Raw genomic sequence first — 24434 nt, forward strand, 5'->3', positions numbered from 1 at the left:
ACAATAACTATAACAGCACTGATAATGGTGGGCTGTGATTTCCACCACTGTAACAAAGTAAAAGCCATAGACCCGCTGCTTTGTGCTTCATTTACCCCTTGAGTTCTTGGATCCCGCTTTGATAACCACTGCTCTAGAGTACATATTTTGTATCTGTAGAATGTATCTTTTAAATGGTAACATGAATGTAATGTACATTTTAAATGATTTAAAGTATATCGTTGCAACCTTAGGCCCACTGATGCAACTTTATCTAGCTTGTAGGGTAAAAATTTGAAATGTACAGAATCACATTATAAAGATGCACTGAGCTGATACTGAATGCAGATTGAAGCCCAATGCCATCCCACCTCTGATGTTTCTAAGAACCTGGCAACAGAAGCTTGCAAAGATTGGTTACTAAAATATCAGTGTTGGATCAGTATTTGGTATTGACCAAGCTATGATATGCCTACTTCTGAAACAACTGAACTCAAAATATTGAAATTCTTTGAGATTCTGAAGCTGTCGCACAAGAATTGGTGTTTTTTCATAGGCACTGGTGAGATATTGATGCAGTGGTGCATAGTGGCTGTTCAGAAGCTGTCAGTAAGCCTGTTCTACCCCATATCTTCTCCCTGCAGCAGGACCAACTAACAGCTGTGTTGTTTTTTAGAACTTTGGAAGGGGAAGGACATTCATGTCACAATGTGATTTGAGCCAGAACTTGCTGAAAAGGGGCTGCAAGGCTCATTATATTGAAAACCCAAGGAGTATCACTTCCATCCTCAAGAACAAACCTTTGAGCTCCAAAGGCTCAATGTCTGCCCAGTATGACGTCATCCAGATCCAGCCACAGAAGATTTCACTCAGTCTAAGGCCGGGTATGGCTTTTGTGTGCAAGTATGGATGGATACGGGATTTGTCAAATTGTCTAAAGTGTACACTTGATGGAATGTCACTGCTTGGAGAAACTGATCAAAGTGTGTGTTTTAAACTTACTCAGGTCATCCGACCTCGTTTGAGGTGCAGGTCCGCCCCGTTGAGGATTATCCTGTCGATCTGTACTACCTGATGGACCTCTCGCTATCCATGAAGGACGACCTGGATACCATTCGCAACCTGGGAACAAAACTGGCTGAAGAGATGAAGAAGCTCACTAGTAACTTCCGTCTTGCGTTTGGGACGTTTGTGGATAAGAACTTGTCTCCTTTTTCATACACAGCTCCCAAGTATAAGGAGAACCCCTGCAACGGGTAAGCTAAGAAGCCTTCACGTGCCTGCACAAGCGTCTCTGTGATATTTAAAGCTTTTCTTTTGTAGTGCTTTTGTAATTATGTAGTGTCCTTGTGTTCCCTTATGTTTACACGTGAAAAGCAAGAGCATAACCTGATTAACAAAGAGGGTGTGTTGCAGTTTCATTCTAACATGCTATTGAAATGTAATAGCATCAAAGGAAGGAAATAGGACTATTATTCTTGCAATTAGTATTTTGCTTGATACTGGTCAGTGGTTCAGGTGGAGCTATATAAAAATAATTAAGCACTGCAGTCACTTTCATTTAAATGCCTTACTCACTTTATATACAATGTCCAATACCAATGCTCAGGTGGAAAGTGTTATAGATAGCATTCCATATCCTTTGCAGGAGACCACAACATCCACTTTCCAGCCATTGTGAAACTCAAAACAGGAAGTTATGTGATGAGTTCAACCAATTACATGTCTAGTCCTGGAAGTGGGTTGTCTCTGGTGTAGACAGCACCCGAGTTCACTTGAAGCAAACCTCAGAACATCATTTTTCAAGCAAACCAGCAGTCAGTCCTCTGTATCAGAGCTGAGTTTGAATACAGCATGAGTATTCAACTAAAAATTTTTGAAGTTCCAGTTTGACAAAATGCCTTGCTTACAAAAGTCCAGATAAGCACCTAACATGATTGAATGGGGCCAGCAGTTACCTTTTAATGCTTAGGCATTAGTGGTTAGTGATACAAGGGGTTATGTTTCATAGTGGTACTTCACAGACTCTCACCAGATGAATTATATCAGTTTGAAACTTGAAGCGAGGAAAATAAATGTATACTTCTCTGTCCATTTGTCTTTAAACATTCTGTTTTCATCTTTTTTTTTTTTTTGAGATCAAGCCACGTCATCAATTCACTAATCAGACCAGACAGGGAATTGAAAATTCTTCTCTTTTTGATGAGCTTGCCTTCAGCTAAAAATTTATATAAATGCATATAATTGGATCTGCCACAACAGAGGATCTGCTACAGAAGCCAAGGTGGTTCATATTTAGAAAAAACCCAAACTTTTTTGCTATATATTGAATGGCTCTGTTACCTTTTTTTTCTTATTTTTTTTAGCCCACTAAAATACTTTGCTAGGTGTGCATTGGTCTGAGGTTCACCAGTTTACAACCACCGGAATACAGCCTTCACACTTGTGCCAAACACTTGATGTGGTGTGAAAACGCTCTAGAAGTATGTTTGCAGAAATAAATGATGTAGACTAAACCTGTCACTTTGAGCATTTTTAAAAAACAGTATTAAGTAAGTATTAAGATACTGGGCTTTTAAATACACACATTTCACAAATAGCACAATACAGTGACCCAGGAAAGCTGCCAGATTGCACATTTGGCCCAAGGGGCAATTACATTACTGCCAGCATGCATCAGTGCCCATGTAGGTTAGTCCTCTTTTGTTATCATTTGTGGGTGGCTCTTAGTGTTTTGCCCATAACACACCTCTTCCTGGTATAATAGTGACTCAGTGTATGTTAAGCTACACCTTTGTTAAAGCACATCTCTGTGCTTGGAATATAGTTGAACTAAGAAATCTACAGTATACACCTCATACAGCAGAGGTGGTAAAAGACGAACTACAGCTTCAAATTCTTCACTCAAGTTAAATTAGAAATCTATAAACTCTTAAATTCACTAAAACTGAAAACTGAAAGGAAATTTACAAGAAAGATTCCCACAAGAAAAAGACTCCCAAATCCCACACTGATTATAGTTACTGATGGTAAATTAGTGCCCCTTTCACCAAGCAACCAAGAAATATGGAAAAACATTAGCTCAGGCTAACAGCAGCCTTATTCCTAATCTCTCAAATGTTAGCTAGCATGATAACTCTGATACAAATAAACTGCCTTGATAAATGTAAAGTACACATAGCAACAAACAGAGTACAGTACTAGGTATCATGTCTTGTTCTTGCTGTCACATCTTTTAATTTTTTTGGAATTTAGATGTACTGTCTGATGCTAAAATGTGATTTTAAAAATATTTAATATAGAGAAATATAGTGATACAGTGAGTGGAAAGTATGGATTTTTTTTGATCTGTAATAAGTAAAAGTCAAAAGTATTAGGTAAAAGAAAAACCCCTGTAAAGTACATGTACTTAGAAATTAGACTTCAGTACAGGAACAAAGTAATTGTGCTTTGTTACTTTCCACGTCTGGCATACAAAGTAAATAGTGGAAAGTGTATGAAATCTTTATGTTAAAGATGAAACATCATAATAAAGGGATTATTCTGATATCGTTTGTAATGAAACCTTTCCTGGGTTTTTTTTAATACCATTACAGATACAAGCCATTCCCAAACTGTGTCCCCTCCTTTGGGTTCCGTAATCACTTATCTCTGACTGACAAAGTGGACCGTTTCAATGAGGAGGTGCAGAAGCAGGTGGTGTCACGGAACAGGGACGCGCCTGAGGGTGGATTTGATGCTATTCTACAGGCTGCCGTCTGCAAGGTCAGTTATCTGTCATGCCAGACATTTTGTCCCTCTGTCTACCTAGATTATTTGCACACTGAATCATATCCCAACCCTAAAAGCCAGTAGAGATCATACACTATATTTGGGCAAACTTTACTGGAAGAGTCAAGGTTAAAAGAATTGTTTGGTCTGGGTGGGAGTGGCTCACTCGTATCTCTTTGTGATATTGGTTTGCTCTGTACAGTCACTTATTTCTCTCCGTGGTAAAAAGGTCAGGTTTGTGTAGCTCTGTGAACAATGATAAGACTTGCCTTTGGTTTGCTTCTTCTTCATGTCATCATTTGACCAAAGCACATGTCATTTGTCCCTTAGTTTTTGTTTGATATTATGTCTTTTTAAAAATAATTATTTTGATAAAAGTGGTAGAAATGACAGTTAAATAGAGAGTTGTTATGTTTGTATCTAAGTTGCTTAACATTTCTGCTTATGTAACCAATTTTAAAATGTTTAAAAGGCTATGTGTCCTGTATGCAATAACATGGTTCTTGTATCTTTTTTACATCTAAATCTTTCTTACAATTCTTATGATTTGACCCTTCATTCTTTGTAATTTACTGTAAATAACAGATCAGAGTAGGGCCTAAAACTAGTTTCTTCTCATTTTTGCTAGGAGAGAATTGGTTGGAGGAAGGAGGCCTATCACCTGCTGGTCTTTGCTACAGATGACGTACCCCACCTTGCTTTGGATGGCAAACTGGCAGGCCTCGTTCAACCTCATGATGGACAGTGCCACCTGAATGATGCAAACGAGTACAGTGCTTCAACCAAGATGGTAGGAGGCGCCTCATTTTAAAATTCTAGCATAATGACTTAAATCTGGTGAACCAAATGGCAGTAAAACATCTGTGCTGTACGGTTTTTCATGGGCACATGTGAACACCACTTGTTGAATTAGACTTTCACTAAATAGGTTTGGCTCTTTATTTTTATTAGATGCACATTTAATGCCCCATTGCTTTCTTTGTTAGCTGTAAATACTTGAGGTAAAGGGCCAAGTTTGCTTGAAAAGTTATTTTCAGTTCACAAGTGAGGCCTAAGGTGTGCTAGGGAATGGTGCAGAGAAAATTCACTGGCAAATGGAAGATCACTTCAAGTTTATTCTAACTATTGATAGTAAACAAACCCTGAAATAAGCATTTGATGCATCTGAAGGAAAGGAGTCTTCAGTGATTTAGGAGTGGAGAAAAATCAGTAGCCTGTGTACCTGGAACAAGCAGGTTTCATGTTTGGGCTATTAGGGCTATTATTTTTTATTTATTTATTTATATATATATTTTTTTAGTTGCCCAGCGGACAAGTAGGTTCAAAAACCAGAAAGAGAGAAAATTCTACCCCTTACTGACTTCCACAAAAGAAGAGATTTCATGTTTAAACATGTTTAAACATAATGTGCTTCACACCACTTTATCAGCCAATCCCAGTGGATTAATTAGATTAAAGGGTGACGGATGATTTTTTTTCAGAATCAGGAACACGGAGGTATGTGGAAACGCTGACTGTAAGGATGGACATAGTCAAACTGTTCACAGATAGATGTTTGTTGTGCAAACACAAAGTGATGTATTTATTTGTTTCCTTTAGTCTGCACTACATTATTTAAGCTACTACTTTTTAGCCTAGTCAATTAGGTTCATGGGCATCCAGAACATGGGACTGGGCAGCACATCAGAGCTTTACTAGCTAATTCTAACTAATGGATTTATGATTTTTCCACCCCTGTTGAGTAAAAACTTTGGTTCTCTAAATTACTAGTCTGTTTTAATGCATTGTTTCTCTTTAAAAGCTTAAATTTAATTGAGGTGAATATAAGTAAATAAGATTATCATTGCATGGTTCTCTTGGTGGATATAAAGGCAGAAGTATGTAGTCAGATCAGACTCTTTGTTTTAATATAAACTCATAAAAGAGTAAAGAAGAAGGCGAGTACATTACACCACAACACAATGTCATTAATTGCTTTTAAAAATGTTATACATTGACAGTAGCGTGCATATCTTGCACATATGTCTGTGAATATCTTTACTAATAAAATAATAAACCAGAGGGTATAAAAATAGATTTTTTTTTTTTTTATCAGTTACATCTCCCTCTCACGACCACATTTTGTCATGTGTCCAGTTTTAATAAGGCCTAACTATTTTGAAAGGAAGTGGATGGAATGAGTCCTGTAAACAAAGCAAAAGCACCCAAAGAGTGGTCATTTCCTTTTAAAAACTTTTGGACAAGAAGAATAATGTTCCTGTAATGGAGGGATGAATGTATTTAGCATGCTCACATATGGCTTTCTATATGTTTTTCTCCTCAGGACTACCCTTCATTAGCTCTTCTTGGAGAGAAGCTGGCTGAAAACAACATTTTCCTGATTTTTGCAGTGACCAAAAGACATTATGTTCTTTATAAGGTATAGTAAGTGAATCAGCTCATAATGCTTGGTAATGTGTCTTGAATCATGCATTATATAATTATTGTTTTTTTAATACCCATATTTTTTTTTCTAGAACTTCACTGCATTAATTCCAGGAACTACAGTGGAGATCCTTGACCAAAGCTCAAAAAACATAATCCAGCTGATCGTCACTGCCTATAATGTACGTTTACACCTTTTTTAACATAAAATCTATAAATAAAAAAATATCTATAAATAAATAATATAGCTAACAGTGATGTAGGCTACATCCTTAAATTTAGTCAGCCTATGTAATTAAAAACTAATTTAAAAATCCAGATGTAGTGTGTCTTGAACAGGATTATAAGTAAAGGTAGCAGCAGTATGCATATTTTTAACTTAACTTTTTTTCTTAGAAAGGATTAAATAAAGGTAGTAGCAAACTTCATATATTTTCTGATCAAACTGTAGGTTAACCTAACTGTACCTAACAAGCAAAAGTCAAAGTTAGCTAGGCCAAAGAAAGTAGCAAAAGTGTTTGTTAGTTAAATAACATAATTTAAAACAATAGTATTTGCTTAACTTTAGGTTCAGTTTTATTTGTAGAGTGCTTTTAATGAAAAACATTATCATAAAGCAGCTTCACAAAAATGTGTAGATTTCGATCCTTAATGAGCAAGCCAGAGGCAAGAAAAGAAAACTCCCTGAGATGACATGAAGTCAACATACTCAAGGGTTAGTCTCACACACCGCTGATAGTCTAATAGTCAGACTGATGATTAAGAATTGCCCTGATGTGTACCACTTACAAATGCTCCTCACATCTTGGAAAAAAAAAAACCCTCCAATTCAAATTTTAAGCATTTTAACAGGAAAAAAATTTTTAACAGAGGACAAGACCTGTGTGATCCGGTCTTTGTGGGTAGTTTGTGCTTTTCTAACAATTGTCGCATTAAGCTGTTACTTCAAAACACCCCAGTGAGAATAGTAAAGTGCAGATAAAGCCACCTTTACAAACACCAGATGTCTGCGCTCCCCTTTTTGGCCAATTTGTTAATTTGGGGTCCCCAGGCTATGATAATGTTATTATTAGGATGACAGTAAGATCTTAATGCCCTGTGTTTTATGGAATGGATTGTTTTGGTCCAGTGAAATCTGATGTTTACAAAAAGGGGAGGAAAAAGAACACTATTACTGTATGAAGCAGACTGGGTAGATAAGTACATTTTTCACAGTCTGACCTCTAGTTTACATAACTTCTCACTTAAAGACTGTACTTTGAGATGGCATGCAGTCATGAGTTGATGGCCTAAAACTAGGGAACTGTCATGTAAAATGGTTGATGTATATGTATAGGAACATTTGCGTTGGATACAACATCAGTCAGGCTAAAATCAGTATTTGTACCACTATTTAATATCCAAAAGGCTTCCAGACTATGTTAAGAACTATGGGAAAATATCTGAAGCACCACCACAGAGAAACAGACTAAAATGAATAGCCATGGATAAACTGCATTGTTTAGAATGTGAGTAACATAATCTGTGAGGCCATGTTATTACAACATGCTCTTTGAATTTATCTGGTTGCTTCCAGTATTTTTCGTCATGGAACCAAATTGTTTGGGCTCCATACTTGATTTTTGTAGCTATATTTGAGAATTAAGTAACATAACATATAGGTGTCATTTAACAAACTTGTTGTTTTTCCCTTCTCTATGTGTAGAACATCCGCTCTAAGGTGGAGCTGAGTGTATGGGATCATCCTGAGGACCTCAGCCTGGCCTTCACTGCCACGTGTCAAGATGGCAAGCCTCTTTCAGGCCTGAGCAAGTGCGCTGATTTAAAGATTGGAGACACGGTGAGATAGATGTTGCTTATCAATTGTTACCTTTAAATTTTTCATTACAGAGGATTCTTTCTTTGTATTTTTTCTTTGCCTGGAGGAAGAATTAAGTGTCAGATGAGTGCTGTGACATTAATTTTAACATGAACTTATGATCTTAATTTAGACTTTGGCAAGATTATCATAGTAAGCACTTTCAGTGAGCACTGCCCTGAAACCTCAGCTGAAAGAAGGGAGGGGGGTTACTGTGCACCATTTTCTAGCAATACCCTGAAAATGAGAAGGTCAGACGTGCCTGAAGTGTACCTAGAGATTTGAAAAGAGTGATTCAGAGGATTTAAAATGGTTGGTTATTTGTAGGTTTGTATTTGATTCTGGAAGTTTTTTCTCTTAAGATATGGAGCACATCCAATGGCCAAGGGTTTATACTTACCATGAGGTCAGAGCAGGTACCAAAAGATGGACACCAACATTGTTGTGGTTTTTGGCAGAGCTAGATCCGAGTAATGTTTTGTCACTTTGGCTTACTGTATCTTTCACTGTGTGTTCATTTGGCCAGTACTAGCTGTTCTGTGCCTTCACACTGATAATGTGAATGACCCTGATCAGCCTGCTTGGGATTGTATCTGTCTCAGCCAGCATTTCTTGTTCAGTTTTGGTATTTCAGTTATTTGGAATGAGAACAATGTTAAAATATCTGAGGGAGCAGTAATATTCCTGGCACTTTTAATAACTATTTTAAATATTAGATATAGTACAAGCTTATCAACTGTGTAGAGTTTAAAAATAGTTAGACATTTACTTGTACTGGCTCAGGAGGAGATTAGACGAATGGAATGTTTTTGACTTCCAGGTGATTACATATATAAAAACTTCTACTTGGTACACGCCACCACACAGTGAGTTGGCCTCCAAGGATCCATCCCTCAAGCTCTTCAGTGGCCCCCCTCCTGTTTCTTTAACGTAACTGAATGTAGGCTAAGACAAAAAAAAAACAAAAAAAAAAACAGAATGAATAGCCTGAGTGAATGGTAAAGCCCAACATTGCCTAACCAGCGGAATAAGCTTGGCTCTGTCTGTCTTTTTCATGGGGGAACCATGGAAAAACATGCCAGTTTGTCCTCTAAAGCAGGACACAGCATAGGCAGGAGCCCATGTGTCATTTGCAGGCCTCCAGCAGCCTCTCTGAGGAGCCTGACGCTGCATGTCAATGGCCTCGCACAATAGTGGAGAGTCCTGTCTGAGCAGAGAAGAGCCTTAGTAACAAGCTCTTGTGTGGATTCTAAAGCTAAGCTTAGTTCCTTTTCACCACAGTAGGATTCAAATCTGTGAGTCTACTAAGAGCCCTATGCATAACAGACTGAACCAATCCTATGAATAATTGGTAAGATGTTGCTTTTGCATGTTGTGTGTGTGTGTATTACATACATATACACAATATTGTTTATTGTGTATGTATTGCATTGCTTTTATTAAATCATATGATGGAGATTACTGTCAACTAGTATCAAGGTCGTTATAGTTGAAATGAAAGGAGTTCATCTAAAACCCAATAACTAAAAAACAAGTATAAATAATGTTAACTAATGTTAATGTTAATATACTGTCTTTTTAAATCTACATTATATGGCCAAAAGTATGCCTCTATGTACATGCTCAGACTTGGGGTCAGGCACTCTTTTTTTTTTTTTTTTTTTTTTTTTTGGAAAATGGCTCCCTTGATTAAACATTGTGATCATGCACCTTTTTCTTCCCCCTAAAATCAAATCTGCCACAAGGAAGTAACACGATTAAAACATGCATACTCTAGAGAAACAGTAAAGAAAGGAAGTGACCATTCAGCCATCACGTGGCTAATTCTGTCCTATCTTTACCCTCTGGACCTACACAGCCCACTTCCTCTGTCCCTCCACCCTCCTTTGTGGTCTTTCTTTTATCCCTGTCTCATCGATGCTGGCATCTCAACCATGCTTTGCCCTCGTGATTCATATACCCTGCTAATCCAATTCTGCATCTCATTACGTTGTTAAAGAATCACTGCTTTTGTTGACTTCCATCCACTCTGATTTTAATCAAGTATCCTTGTGACTCACCATCACTTGCCTCTTCAATTATCATTTCTAATCATTCACTTATCTTTGTTTTCTGAGGATAAATAAAGTAAGGATAAAGCTATTTCTTGTAGATTGATAGCAGAGGCTTGGTATCTCTGTGGTAGAGCTGAGCAATAGGACAATACTGTATTGATGCCGCAGTGCTCTTCATTGGTCCCCACAGTAACAAGTAATTCTTTTAATTCTGTGCAGATTCTTTGAGTCTTTATTTTATTTGTCAAATTAAATTAAACATAGTTCCTGTATGTGGCACTACAGTTTTGCTGGTACTTTTCTTAGCAAGACTAAATGTCATGATGTATGTCAGGAAATGTGAAAATGTATTGAAAAATGAAGAACATAATGTTTGCCTTATTAAGGAAATGTGGAAATCAGGGTTGCCAGATTGGATTGAATATTTTTAATCCAATTAAATTTAGATTTTTCACAATTTGGCCACTACTCATAGTTCAGTTCTATTGCGAAGCATTTAATTTTCCCTGTACAGAAGGAGATTGAATGTATCATACCTCTTCTTATCTCTCTGAAAATCGCCATGACACTAAATCTGCTGTTTGCTTGGTACTGCTGGCAAGCTTCACCATGCTTCATGCCTAAAGATACATCACGCATCAGAGCACCAAAAGCTCAGCTCATGTTGAGCCTGTTTTCTCTTTCAGTTCCTAGCTAGCAAAGGGCAGGCAGGCTTTGTGGTTCTGAAGGTGTTTTTGTTCTCTAACACTCACAGCTGGGCTTTAAAGCCACCTCAATGACTCACTCGTATATGTGTGATTCTTCGGCAGCTGTGTAAGGGTTGTGCAAGCAGACACATTTCAACCAAGCTTCTGGTGTAGACCACTATTGAAGTATTGCTTTAATAAAGTCTGTTTGTGTATACTTCTCCTAGTGTATACTTAAAAGTCATTTGGTACAGATATTCATAGTTATGACAGAGTGAAACCATCACAAATCGAATAGTTTGAGGAATTGATTGAATGCCTCTGTGCAACTCTGAACAGGCAGGGCTAGTGTCAGCTGTTTCTCATGTCAGGACTTCCTTCCTTATTCAAAAGGGTGGGGTTGATGTCATCTACTGTAATTATATGTGAATTATTTTGAACTCATAAGTCAGAGAGCTGGCCCTGATCCCTCACAGTGAGGAAAGATTAAGATCATGCATAAGAAACTGAGCCAGACAAAGCTTGCCTTCACCTTCAAGTAACACATCCCTTAAATCAATGCATATTTAAACTGTGTCCGAATTAATTATTGCTTACTTCCAGTGTCTTTGGACATAAATCTTTTATCTTCATGCTTAGAAGTCATTATTTGTGGTTTTTATTGTGTTTATTTATTAATTTACGTATTCATTATTTGACCTTCTTTAGTTGAACTTAACATGTATGAAATAACAGAATATTTTGTTAAGATGCCAACTTAAAATTGAAAGGGAGCTCCTCTCTGCTTCAGGTCTCCTTCAACATAAGCGTGGCTGCCCATAGCTGTCCTCCACCAGGCACCCAGAAGAGTTTCACCATTAAGCCTGTGGGCTTTAAAGATAGTCTGGAAGTCTCTGTGGATTATCAGTGTGGTTGCAACTGCACACGCTACGCTCAGGCCAACAGCAACCACTGTAGCTCTGCGGGCACCTACACATGCGGCACATGCCACTGTGAACCGGGCTACCATGGCACCAACTGTGAGTGCGAGGAGGAAGAAGTAGGCAGCCTGAACCTCGCCGCCTGCCGTGAAGCTAAAGGCAAGCAGGTGTGCAGTGGGCGCGGGGAATGCAGCTGTAACTACTGCCGGTGCTATGAGTCCGAGTTTGGCAAAATCTACGGCAAGTACTGCGAGTGTGATGACTTCTCCTGCGCTCGCCACAAGGGCATTCTTTGTTCAGGTGAGTGATGTGGAAGCTGAGCAGCATGCCTCTAAGAATCCCACTTCTGAAAAAGGTGTCATGTTGTTGTGTGGTAAACATTTGAACATTGATGTTTGATATTCCATGGAGTGTTATGGCATGTATTATTTATGATTAGGCATACATCAACATTAAGAACAAAGAACCTGCAATAAGGTGTGTCTGAACCTCACTTGAACTCTCGTGTTGTGTGACTTGGCTTGTAGCCAGAGTACATAGTTGGAGAAAAATGCAGTTTATAAGTAACCAGTGGCTGGAAGTAGTGTTTCAGTACAGCAACAAATATTTGAGTACAAAGCCAAATTTCAGAAAAACACTGGGCAAAAACTTTTTTGATGCAATAGTAATGCCATCCAGGGTGTATTCCCATCTTGCTCACAAGGTTCCCTGTTGTGATTGGCTGGCATGTTGGTCTTTCCTAATTAAAAAAAAAAATTGAACCAATTGCAGCATGTGTGGAGAAGGTGATACTGACGTAGTGTTGTGACATGGTATGTATCGAGGGGAATGCGGACACAAGTCATGTGGTCCTCTTTATTTATATAAATTTTTATTGGAGTGATTTTCAGTGCTTAACTAATATGTAATGGGAAGTGAACAGATGTACACAGGCTCTTGGATTTAGATTAGCAGCCATACTGTCTGCAATGGAAAAGCAGTAATTGCAGCTATTATAACTAACAAAAATCTACACATTTTCATCTTTGTTCCAGATCACCACATGTGCAAAGAAACTGATGTATAAACTATACTCTGCACTTAAAGCCACATTTATTGTTGCTCTGGTCAACTCAGTATTTATATAAAAAAATAAGCTGTTAAAGAGGCGAATTGTTTTGATCATCTTCCCACAGCTTGACCAACCAAGTTGTTTCTCTGACAGCAGCAGGATCACAGTCCCTTCATGTACACTAACTTCTCTCTGAGTTTTAGCTTCATGTATATTTAGATGCCGACCTTTGTTTCCTAGCAGGGAGGATTTGTTTTTTGATGAAGACTAGGGTGTCTGCTAAATGCTTTAATTGCAATGTAAATGTAAAAACACGAATTTCGAAATTTCACACATGGATGCATTATACTAAGCCAAATGTGGATATTTTGTGTACTTAGCCTGTTTGTTTGGGGTGTTGTATTTTGAAATGGTGGAGAATTTGTGTGGGACTGTGCTGTCACTTTGAATGAGTCAGAGCAGAACAGTGAAAACAGTGAGACATGTTCAGTCAAAATATTTAGCATCATTACTCATTCAGCTGAACACTCAGTATGCTCTTTTTGATTATATCCATCCAAAAATGTTTGTGCATCCCTAAATGAAACATCATCCTTCTTCTTCTTTTTTTTTTTTTTTTTTTTTTAAGCAAGTTAAAATGGTTTCTCTGCATGTCAGCTCTCCACTGCTCCATTCACTAAATTGCAGTATGAATTAAAGTGGGATGCCCTAATACCAGCTGAGAGCATGCAAGAAGGTTCATCTGAAGCCTAGTAAATGTGGCAGATGCTAGATGCTGCCTGCTAGCATCCTAACTTGCCAAACTCAAGCCCTTTGTGGCCTCCCACACGAGAGAATGCCCACTATGCCACAGTGGATGCTTTGTAACTGGCTGAATACTGTTTATCTGTGTGCACAATTGGTGCTTTATAACCTATGAAGCTCTGTGTTTTCCTTTAGCCAGAAACTGCCAGCTTGGTCATCAAAATGGTTATTTGTTAGGGAGTGGGCTGCCGGCAGGTCTGTACAAGTGCTGATGAGCGAGGGAGTGTTAATTAAACAGTAGCAGTCCAGCAACGCCTTTCCTGCTGCCTCACCCATGGAAAACTTCTCTCCCACGTAAAGTCTTAATCCGTCTTTCCCACCTTTATGCAGTGGGGAGCTAATTGTCAGGAGTGCTGTAAACTCCTTGATAATAATTTTGAGAAAGTTAGTGTTGATGGGAAAGTTCTCCATGCACTCTTGTTAAATGCCTTGTAAGTGTACCTTGTGGTTTTTCGTTTTGGCTTTGCTCACATGAGCCTGGCTTAATGGTGTATAAGGGAGAAACAGGTTTGGGATAAAATCCCTTCCTTTAAAGCACTCATAAAGTAATCCAAGGTTTGGCATATGGCAGGATGTTCAACTGGATGCTATTTTATTGCCATCTTTTAGTTACTGCTCAACTCTGTATAAACATGGGCATTTAAAACCGTTGGGACACACATGGTATGCAGCAGTTCGGCTGTGGCGAGATATAAGCAAATGGTAATTTGACTATCCAGTGCTAGCAATAAACAGTATCAGTGCACCAAAATAAAGTGGTCTTCAGGGTACTCTGGACTGGAACATAACCAAAACTGAAAACTCCATACTGAATTTTTTGTTATTATTAAGTAGCTTTTTGAACTTTAGGGCTGCTGTAGGGATTCTGGATGAAATAGGGATCAGTGTTTCAGTTTAGAATTGAGTATTCTCACTGACGATTCTCTGTCGTAGCTACATTTTCCTAGCAGATATTTGTGCGTGACGGCTCGTCTGCATTTGAATCATTGATTTACTGTGACATTTGCACTCAAACAGACTAAAGCATGAGTAAAAATAACTTCTATTTAGCATAAAACTTTAATTTTGGGAGGACTCAGTGCCTTGTTGGCAACCATATATAAACACGCTTAAACAGAAACCAGCAATAGGATAAATAATAAATTGTTAATCATTAAATGCAGTCTTTCTGTTTTTCTACCAGTAGCAACTTATAAACCACTGGTGAGGCCTTACATACTCTCTGTATACTCTGTATACATACTCGCAAACTCATTTCTCAATTGAAACATTATACAATTTATACTTATACAATTTTCTTTATTGTAATAACTAATTTAGCTTTTTATGAAAATAATACATCAATGCGTAATTGAAAAGGTAGCCAAAAAATCCCATTGTTAGTTGTAAGTCCAACATTGCAGTAGGACAAGAAATAAAATCAATACCATCAAATGGGTGAAACAGGACATGTTTGTTTTTTTTTTTTGTTTTTTTTTTTTTTTGTGGCCAAAACCCAACTTTTGGTGTGTCCCTAAGAATTAGTAAAACCATCTGAGGTCAACCAAATGTACTGTAGTATGATGTATCCTTAAGAAATGGATATGAAATGTGCACAGATAACCTAGTAGCTCATGAGACAAGCTGCATAATTAGTGGTTGTGGTGTATTATGTCTAAGGTAAGGGGGCCAACTCAGTGCTCGGTAGTTATTATTGAATATTAACCTCTGCACAACCTCTCTGCAAAGGAGACAGTATTTTTTATTTTTTTTTTTTTGCCATAGTATGGAGTAAACAAGAATTAATGTTTAAATCTTCGTCTGTTCCAACTACTTTATATTGCCTACTAATATTTGTGTACAGTCTGTTGTATGATTGAAGAGCACGCAGAAAAAAATAAGCTGGAGACAACAAATGTGGTGTTCTTTTCAAGCAGTGTTTAAAGTTTGCTCATAAAGCTTGATTTTAAATGAGCTTTTTCGATGTATGTTTGCTTGGTTTAATTTTACACAAAGCATACACTGCACTCCACACCCTACCATTGCTCCTGTCAGAGCTGCATTTTTTTCACAAACAAAGGCAATACTGTGTCATTTGTGTACCCCATTGTGGTATTCCTGTTCTTCTTGTTTAAATAAATACAGACAGGCAAATAAGATTTAGTCAGCCCATGACGAATATTGTAGATTGGTTCAGTACTGCCAGTTTTTTTTGTTTTTTTTTAGGTTGGTAAGATGTGACCAGGTCCATTAATGTTTAATGTTACACTATAACCAAAACATTAAAGTATCAGGCAGATGCTCATGAGAAGTCAGTGGATTGACACTTTTCTTTGGCCCCTGTTGTAAAAGAAGGGTACTTCTCCTCAAATCAGTGGCAGTAGTGTGTGCCACATAGAGACCTAAAGCCTTTCATTGCTGGAGCTGATTGTGTTCCTGAGGCTGTGAGGTAGGGAATACATCATTCAGACTGTACGCTTCTAGTTCTGAGATAATCTTGAATGTATATCGTGTTTAAGATCTGTCTACATATTTTCAATAATGTTCAAATCAGAAGACTGAGGGTTATTCCATAAGCTTCAGGATGCATTTCATGAAGTAATTCATGGTGGATTTTGAGGAATGTTTTGGATCATTGTCCTGTTATAGAAGCTGACCTCCTTCAGTTTCAGTGTCACATTTGCTTCCAGAATTTCCTGATATTTACCAGAATATTTGGAGCACAAAACAAATACAGATACAGATCGTGGCTTTGCTTTACATCACTACTTCAAGTCTATGTGGCAACGAAGTTTAGTTTATTTTGGATTTTATTCAGTTTTGGAGTGTGGGTTTTGTACTACATTTTTGTACATTACTTTGAACTTATACCCAACTTTGGCCTGTTATATCTGTTATCTAACACATCTGTGTTAGCTGAACTTATCTGGAACTAGAATGGTGTATTTCAGCAGTTCACGGAGTTGTGCATGTTGCGTGTTGTAAGAGCACATAAATTTCATGACAGTGTCAGGTACTGTATTACGGCGGTGTCTGTCTGTCTGTCTGTCTGTTTTGTTATTAGAAGGTTTAAATTGTACGCTTGGGCGTGCACGCATGTGTTGGCATGTCTCTGTGCAGTAATTCTGCAAAAACAAAATTTTCATGTGGCCTTTTGGAACTTGTAGTACGTTGTCAAACATCTGTAGCTGATTTGCAGTGTAATGCCACAAACATTCTGTAATTCAGAACGTCAGAAATAGTATGACTTGACTTTAAACTTTTCCTATAAATTGGTAAACTTGAAGAGTGCATCTGTTTTTGTGTGTGTGTGTGTTTCACAGCCAAACTGAAAGCATGTTTGCGCACAAGTTTGCCACATGTCCAGCATGAATTTCCATGTTAAAATTAAGATTGGTGCTTGCAAAACCTTGAGGGGATTTTATTACTTTTATTAACCCAGGGTGGTTTTTCATCTGTTCTGTTTTTTAAAGTTTGGTTTATTTTAGTACTTGAAGAGTTTGCTTCTCTTTGTGCACACAAAGGAAGCATGCTGGAGTTGGCTTGAAACCAGTCATTTTATTTGTCTGTTGCATTCTTGCTTGTAGTTCACAGACGTGTTTTTTAAAATAATTTTTAATCTGTTAAATCTAAAACAATAAGAAAAAAGTTAACACAGCAATACTTCTTCAGATACGCCTGATCTTCTTTAAAACATTGGTTCAGAGTTAGGATTTTGTATTTTAAACTTCAAGCTCTTTTGCTCCAGCGAAAAAAAAAAAAAAAAAAAAAAAAAAAAAAAAAAAAAAAAAAAGCCCAGCTGTATAAACGCAACACTGATTGGCGGAGACCTTCAGGGAACTTCAAACATCTGACTTAGGCTGCTATTGTGAAAATTAAAAATGCCAGCTGCTGCTGGTTTTGTTTGCTGTTCATGGGGCTTTCTGATAAATCATTATTTTAACAGTGGCAGGAACACTTCTTCCTATACCAAAGCAATGTATTATTTTTATACCACAGCAATTTTTACTAACAATTACAATTTTTTAATGAATTAAAGCCCTACATGTTTATAGCTACATTTACTGTGTGGAATGTCCATGAAAAAAGCACCTCTGTCCTGAAGAAAAATTAGCTGACCATACAGCGCACTGACACCCAAGACTCCTTCCATAAATATTACATAAATGTGTCTTTACAGAAAACCTCACATCAGTGATTACACATTTTCCTTTATGTGTAATCTTTTTTAATCATTTTTTTTTATCTGTTTAACTGAGCATCCACAGTGCAAGGCCCCGCGTCAGAAATGATAACGTTAGATAAGCGCATCGATATAAACCTGTGATTTTGAATGACAGCCAACACAGCACTTCTGTTATAGAAAATTAATCAACACCTTCTGACCAATCAGATTTCAGAATTCAACATGAGCACTCAATTACTTAACCACTCAACCAAGATGAACTGTCGCTCCTCGTTTACCCAAATGATCACTGTGCTACAGGGTTATTTTTATGCCATACTACTTTGCAGAGCTGCTCTGGCTAACAGATGTGGAGAGATAATGCATTTAGCATTACAACCCTGAGGGTGTGTTTTTTTTTTTTTTTGTTTTTTTTTTTTGGCTGTTGCAAAACACTGCGCTGTGGTTGCATTTACAAGATATATTGAACATGTCTGATTTTGTATTTTTTATTACTATATTTTTTTATCTAACAACAAATTAGTTGTTGGACAGCAAAATATAACCAAAATATTGGTTTCTTTATGCAGACATCTTAGTCATATTATTAGTCTATATATTTTTTTTTAAATCTAGTCTTAGTATAGCTCACTTAAATTAAAGGTTGCTCATAATATTGCTGAGGGCAAGACACAAAATTTAATGACGCAGAGTTTCCTTTTGCCACGTGTTTGCCTGAAGTTGCAACCATATACAAAAAGTCCAGCATGTCCCATATATGCATACACAAAACATGTCCTCTCAGCATATTGCAAAACAAGCAGTCTGCATTTGTTGGAAAATCATGTTGATGACACCACTCCTATCACACCATTGTCTAAGGTGGGATGACCCATTTGAACTTAAACCTACGGCTTTCAAAATGTCTGTTCAAATCTGTTCTTTTCTAAACTCTTAGATTAGACAAAATTAGACAATAAATTTTACTTGTAAATTTTTAATTTTACAACGTATTTGTCCTGCTCTTTTGTCTAACTCTGTGACACATACACAGGTGTTTGGCACTGTGCTACATTCTGCACGATTCTGTTTTAATTATAATGTGCTACTGTTCAAATGTGATTTTTTTTTTCTTGCCCTTTTTCAAGACGGCACTGAAGTAGAGATCAACAGTAGCCCTTATGATGACAGGAGAGCATGTGAGAATCTTGTGGATAAATCAATAATAACTGGATAGTATCAACTCTGTGACCTCTATATGAACTATATTAGTTCTCCTTTAGTCAGGAGATGTTCAGGTACTGGGTATTCACTGCCTTTTATGAATGTATCTTTAAGCATGAAGAACATCATGCAGGCAACTCTCATTACAGAAAATCTGAAGATGGTTGTACATGATAAGAATACAGTATATGAGGTGATCTTACATACTGAAGTGTGATAAGACATTGAAATTATTGTGAGAATAAAAACATTTTTCTACCTTTCTGTGTCAGATATTCACAAAAGCAGGGCCTTGTTGTGTAGTGTCATAGAATGTGCACGAATCGAATTTAGTGTAAAAGCGGGTGGTCGGTCTGGGGTATTCGCCAGACTCTGCGGCTGCCTTTTGTGCTTCGTGTTTGAGCAGAATACAACACTGACATTCCAGAAAGACAACTGTAGGATGCGTAGAACCAAATCTGTGTGTGGCTTGTTTGATGAGTATGACAGACACAGGCACAGTTTGACTAAACTGGGAAATTACCAGACCTCAATCCAGTAGAAATCTTGTGGGATTATGTAGCACAGCCACCAGTCAACACTACAAAATCCAACTGAATTCGCATCCAGTCAGTGTCTTCCACGGACTGGATGCGAATTCGGTAGATTAAAACTGACATTATACAACAGTTAGTTCCAGTCCACTAATTTGATTGGTCGTGCTGCGTTCCACGATTGCTTATATTTACTATATCTGCACAGGGATGTTTCCCTTTGTGTATCACTCCACTCGTCTGTGTGTTTGCCACATAAAATTCCACTTCCTAGTTTGAAACCGTGACTACAGTAGTGTTGGTGACATCATCAGAGGACATGGCAAACGAAGAAATATAACTTTTGACTTAAAATATGAAAGCTCGTCAGATGACGATGAAAAGGAAGAACGGAAGCCAGTTTTACTGGAAGGACCTTTAACGGGAATGTACAAATCAGTGTCAGCTAGTTAGCCTGCTAGCTGACAGGTGTGAGCGTGAGTGAGTGTGGCTTCAATGGAGAAAACTGAACATTTGGCTATTACTTACTCGATATTAATTTCATGTTTATAGAACTGTTGTATAAAAGCAATATCACTCGCCATCATGTGCTTATACTGAATAACAGCATCGCTGTGATTTGACCCAAAGCATGAGCACTGTGGGGTTAGAACCTCGTAATCAACTGCCAATCACTGAAACAGTAATGAGTGTGACTGACTTCCCAACCTTAAATATGTCAGCACCAGTCAGACAGAGGGCTCAGAGCAGCAGTACTGATCAGTAGACTAATGCATAATAGTTTTATGCAACTAGTATAGCTTGTTATTTTATCTTTGTAAGTGGTAAATATTTCAAATAAATTGTAAGTATAAAGTTATTGATTATTTGCTTTCATTTCAGTTTTTTTTTTTTTTTTTTGTTCAGTAACAGACACCAATGCTTCCCCTATTTAGAAGAATCCTTTATTTGCCACATATAAATTACAGTACAGTGGAATTCTGTCTTTGCATATCCAAACCTTTTTGGACGTTTGGAAGGGTCAGAGCGCAGACACAGTGCCCCTGAAGCAGAGAGGGTTAAGGGCCTTGCTCAAGGACCCAACAGTGGCAGCTTGGCAGTGCTGGAGCTTGAACCACTGACCTTCTGATCAGTAACCCAGAGCCTTTAACCACTGATACCCCACTGCCCCACCACTGCTTCCCCTGTTTTAGTTTAAAACCACCAGCCGCCACTGATCCAAAGTGACATTCATACAAATTTCCCACCGGTTCTTACCTGACAGCCAAGACTGACTGCAAATTATTTGTACAGGTCTGTCAGGGCACCAGCACAAGAGCATCATATTACACAGTATTTTTTTTTAACCTATAAATCTAAATAATTCTTCTTCCTTGTCTCCATCTTCCTCCGTTTGTAACAAAAAATCTTAGCACCCTACCATTAAGTGCTTTGTTGTTTTGGTCTAATAATACTGTTGCTTATTTTTAGCAGCACTTTTATGTAAAGGTTTGCTGAAAATGTTTGTAAATGAGTACCTTCACACACAAGTAGGATGTCAGTATTCCTTGGAATGGTGTTGTTTTTGCCTTATGTTAACCACAAACGTGTCAGTGTGTCATTCTGGCCATGTTATTATGAACGTAAAGAAGAAACGCTCAATGAGTCCACTGACGCATTGTGTTTGATGTCGGTAAGAGCCAAGTACCCCTCATCACTTGCGCACTGTAACTGTGGCTCCTTTCGTTTTTGTAGATCACTCTGTCAGAAAGGCTTGAGTTACAGTAAAGTATAGAGCATCCCATTTTAGAGGAGCTGCCGGTCTTTGTGATTAGCTGGATCTTGTGTTCCCTTCCCCTGCCAGATCCACAGACTGCAATTTATCTGCTTACTGTCAGGGGCCAGAGGGTCACTCCAACAGGAAGGATGTAAGCATTCACAAGGTCAGACAGTTAATCACTAGAATTTCAAACCCATCATTAACAAAGTCCCTGTACTCCTTATGGATGTTATGAAAGCAGATTTAACTATATATTTTTTAAAGATTTAGCTAGTATTAAATCAGGTATCACCATCTTCTATACTAACTAATTAGTTTATTGTAATTAATTTAACTAGATAATCTATTACTGGTGTTTTTAAAGCTTCTGTTATCCTAGAAATTTCAAAAAACAATGCATTTGCAATAGCAGTGAGAGTAGCGCTGTTGCAGAAAGTAGCTATATGTGTGAAACTGGAACAAGTACTCCTACTCAAATGTCATGCAGGAAATAACTGGAAACATTGTGGGGCTTCCAGATTTCAGAAATAACCTTCAGAGGAAAGTTTGGGTTTATTTTAAGGAAAAAATGGTCCTCAAAGAGGGCAAGGGTTGTGTACTTTTCCAGTGAGAGACATTCTGACACTCACAGCATTCACCAGTGGGCTCATTACAAGTAATGGCTTCGTTTTGCTTTTATTCATCACATTCCACCATAAACAAGTTCATAGCTTTTTAGATTTCTTTGGTTCAAATACAGAGAAAAATGAAAACTCTTTTCCAACATGCAAACACTCTCCTAATATAGTATGAAGTGTTTTAGCCATTTAAGCTGTATACATATTTTTAGTGTTTTATCCATAAACTTTTTTGTTTTTGTTTTTTTTTTTTTAGACCAACAATTTTTGGTATTAAACAATTTCATTGAAAGAGTTGCTGGAAATTTGTAATCATTTTTCTCTATTTTTTTCAGTTTGTATTGTTTGCATTATGTTACACCTAGTAAGTGGTGGTTCAGGTCTTCAGGTGTGTTCCTTTAAACACAACCCTTCGCTAATCGACACTCTATCTTCGCTGTGAAACTTTACACTTCAAATCTGAAGGTCTTCGAGTCTGAAGGTCTACTATAATTTCAATAGCTAAATGGTGGTGTTTGTGCTTTATTCCGCCATGTGTGAGTTTAGTGGCAGTGACCATGTATGTGCTAAAACTGGGCTAGTTTATTTGCCTGAGGCTTTGCTGCATTGAGCTGCATTGAGCTGCATTTTCTGTTAGTGCAGCAGTACATGGTGCATAATTACACAGTGACCTGTAGCAGTCAGGGTGAGGAATTCTGGGACAGATGGTTTGTAGGACGTTACCCTCATATCATGCACAGGCAGTATTTAAATAGGATGTGCATTTCCTTTACTGGGATTGATCCTTTGCAGTAACATGCATGCTAAAACCTGCAAACTGTATTACTGTGAATGTTTTTCTGTTTCAGGTTCTATTTCCTTCGTCTGCTTTCTAATAAGAGTTTTGCTCAAACGCATATACAGACACATGCATGCGGGCTTACTAGCTAATATTTTTATTTACTTTTTTTTTTCTTTTTCAAAGGAAACTAAACAAACAAGTGAGAAGAAAGCATGCCACTACTTTACTTTTCTAACAGTTTGTGATTGAGCATCGTAACATATGATGTTGTATGCCCTGTTATATTCTAAGGTGCCGTAAAGCCAGTTCACACTGGGCACATTGTGTCCAGCGTTGCGTAAAGCGTCATGTCATGCGCTGCGTTAGAAGCACGTCAATGAAGCGTCAGATTCCAGCTTGCATGCAACACTGCCCTTCTATTTCTTTTGTCTGTAAACACCATGAAATCCCTTTGCAACTACAAAACCACACTTTTTATACACTAGGTACTTTATTTAAAATGATAATCTACAAAGATACCATAATTGTGCAACCTGTAGTTTCATACGGTGGTGTTTTTACGCTATAATACTCATTTTCCACAAACATGGGAAAACAAAATAAACACAAATATACAGGTTGTTCACTGACTCACTGTCTCATGTCATACTTTTAGGTTTTGTAATCACAAATGGCAGATTCCTTTGGACAAAATGAGGACAAAATGGCTCATTTGCTCCAGAGCAAATGAGCCATGGGAGTGCTTCTTGTTGCTGTTGTTTTTTTGGGTGCTTTACATCCACTCCGTTGTATTAGTGCCCTCTTTACATTTGGCAAAAATGTTGTGCGCCTCTTTTGGTGGAGCCTGGAACAGATTTCCTCATTGTGTTCTTACATTACATTATACAATCTTTATAGCAATGTGAGTTACAAACTGGGGGATATTTATAAAGGACTCTATTAAAGTAATGAGCAAAAGGTGTGTGTGATTAATTATTAAACAGGAATGTGTTTGGCTTGGCTTGTGGTGGTTGTTGAGGGTTTCCGATAGTTCTCAAACTAGGCCTGTTTCTTTAATTATTAATATTAAACATTATCTGTCTCAGAGCAAAAAAAAAGCTACGAAATGTAAATTCACTTTATTTACTGTATTCACATTATTTAGATTAACTTAATTTCACTTACTTATAAGTGGTATTAAAATACTAGATTAAATGAAGTGTGGATGGACTGAGGTTTTAACATGACCCTTGAAGTGACCTTTGATGTGACCCTTGATGTGACACTTACGTGACTCATCCGGTCTGAATTTATCATAACAGAACCATTGGGTTATCATAGATCAGAATGTACACAGATTCAAATTCTCATAGTGTTATAAATTTATTCATCTTCAGTAAGCACTTTATCCTGGTCAGGGTCACAGAGGATCCTGAGCTTATCCTGGGCACAGATTAGGAATACACTCTGAATCAGAGTCCAGTGCATTATAAGACATCACGCATGCACGCACAAATAAGTCAACCTGTGATGTGTAACAGATAGAAGGTGGCCTTTTTATTTATTTTTTTTTTATTTACATCAATTTATCAGCACATCCACATAAAACCTGTTTAGCACTGATATCAGTAGCCCTCAGATAGGGTCCCTGGAGGACTAGTGGTTAGGCCTTGGCGCTCTCACCGCCGTGGCCTGGGTTGGATTCCCGGCCAGGGAACTGACCCCAGCCGCTGGGGTTGCACAAGTGCACTCCCAGTGCCGGTCCCAAGCCCAGATAAAAATGGAGGAGGGTTATATCAGGAAGTGCTTCTGGCATTAAAAACTATGCCCAATCATATATGCACATCAGT

At 37.8% G+C, this 24434-nt stretch overlaps 1 protein-coding gene and 1 long non-coding RNA gene across 3 annotated transcripts in view; both read left to right on the plus strand.

The window, feature by feature from the left end:
• Positions 1–24434, plus strand: part of itgb5 (integrin, beta 5) — a 34306-nt gene that overhangs the window by 1670 nt on the left and 8202 nt on the right. For both annotated transcript variants that reach the window (XM_026912685.3, XM_026912684.3), the window contains exons 4-11: positions 656–863; positions 986–1235; positions 3576–3744; positions 4379–4540; positions 6074–6169; positions 6267–6356; positions 7880–8014; positions 11563–11992. In XM_026912685.3, coding sequence (XP_026768486.1) covers positions 656–863; positions 986–1235; positions 3576–3744; positions 4379–4540; positions 6074–6169; positions 6267–6356; positions 7880–8014; positions 11563–11992 — 1540 coding nt within the window. The remainder of the gene's footprint in view (positions 1–655; positions 864–985; positions 1236–3575; positions 3745–4378; positions 4541–6073; positions 6170–6266; positions 6357–7879; positions 8015–11562; positions 11993–24434) is intronic.
• Positions 1242–2495, plus strand: LOC128318411 (uncharacterized). The gene is made up of 2 exons (XR_008301798.1): positions 1242–2263; positions 2346–2495. It is a non-coding gene; the product is annotated as an uncharacterized LOC128318411 (long non-coding RNA).

The sequence above is a fragment of the Pangasianodon hypophthalmus genome, chromosome 5, assembly GCF_027358585.1.
Source record: "Pangasianodon hypophthalmus isolate fPanHyp1 chromosome 5, fPanHyp1.pri, whole genome shotgun sequence".
Lineage (NCBI taxonomy): Eukaryota > Metazoa > Chordata > Actinopteri > Siluriformes > Pangasiidae > Pangasianodon > Pangasianodon hypophthalmus.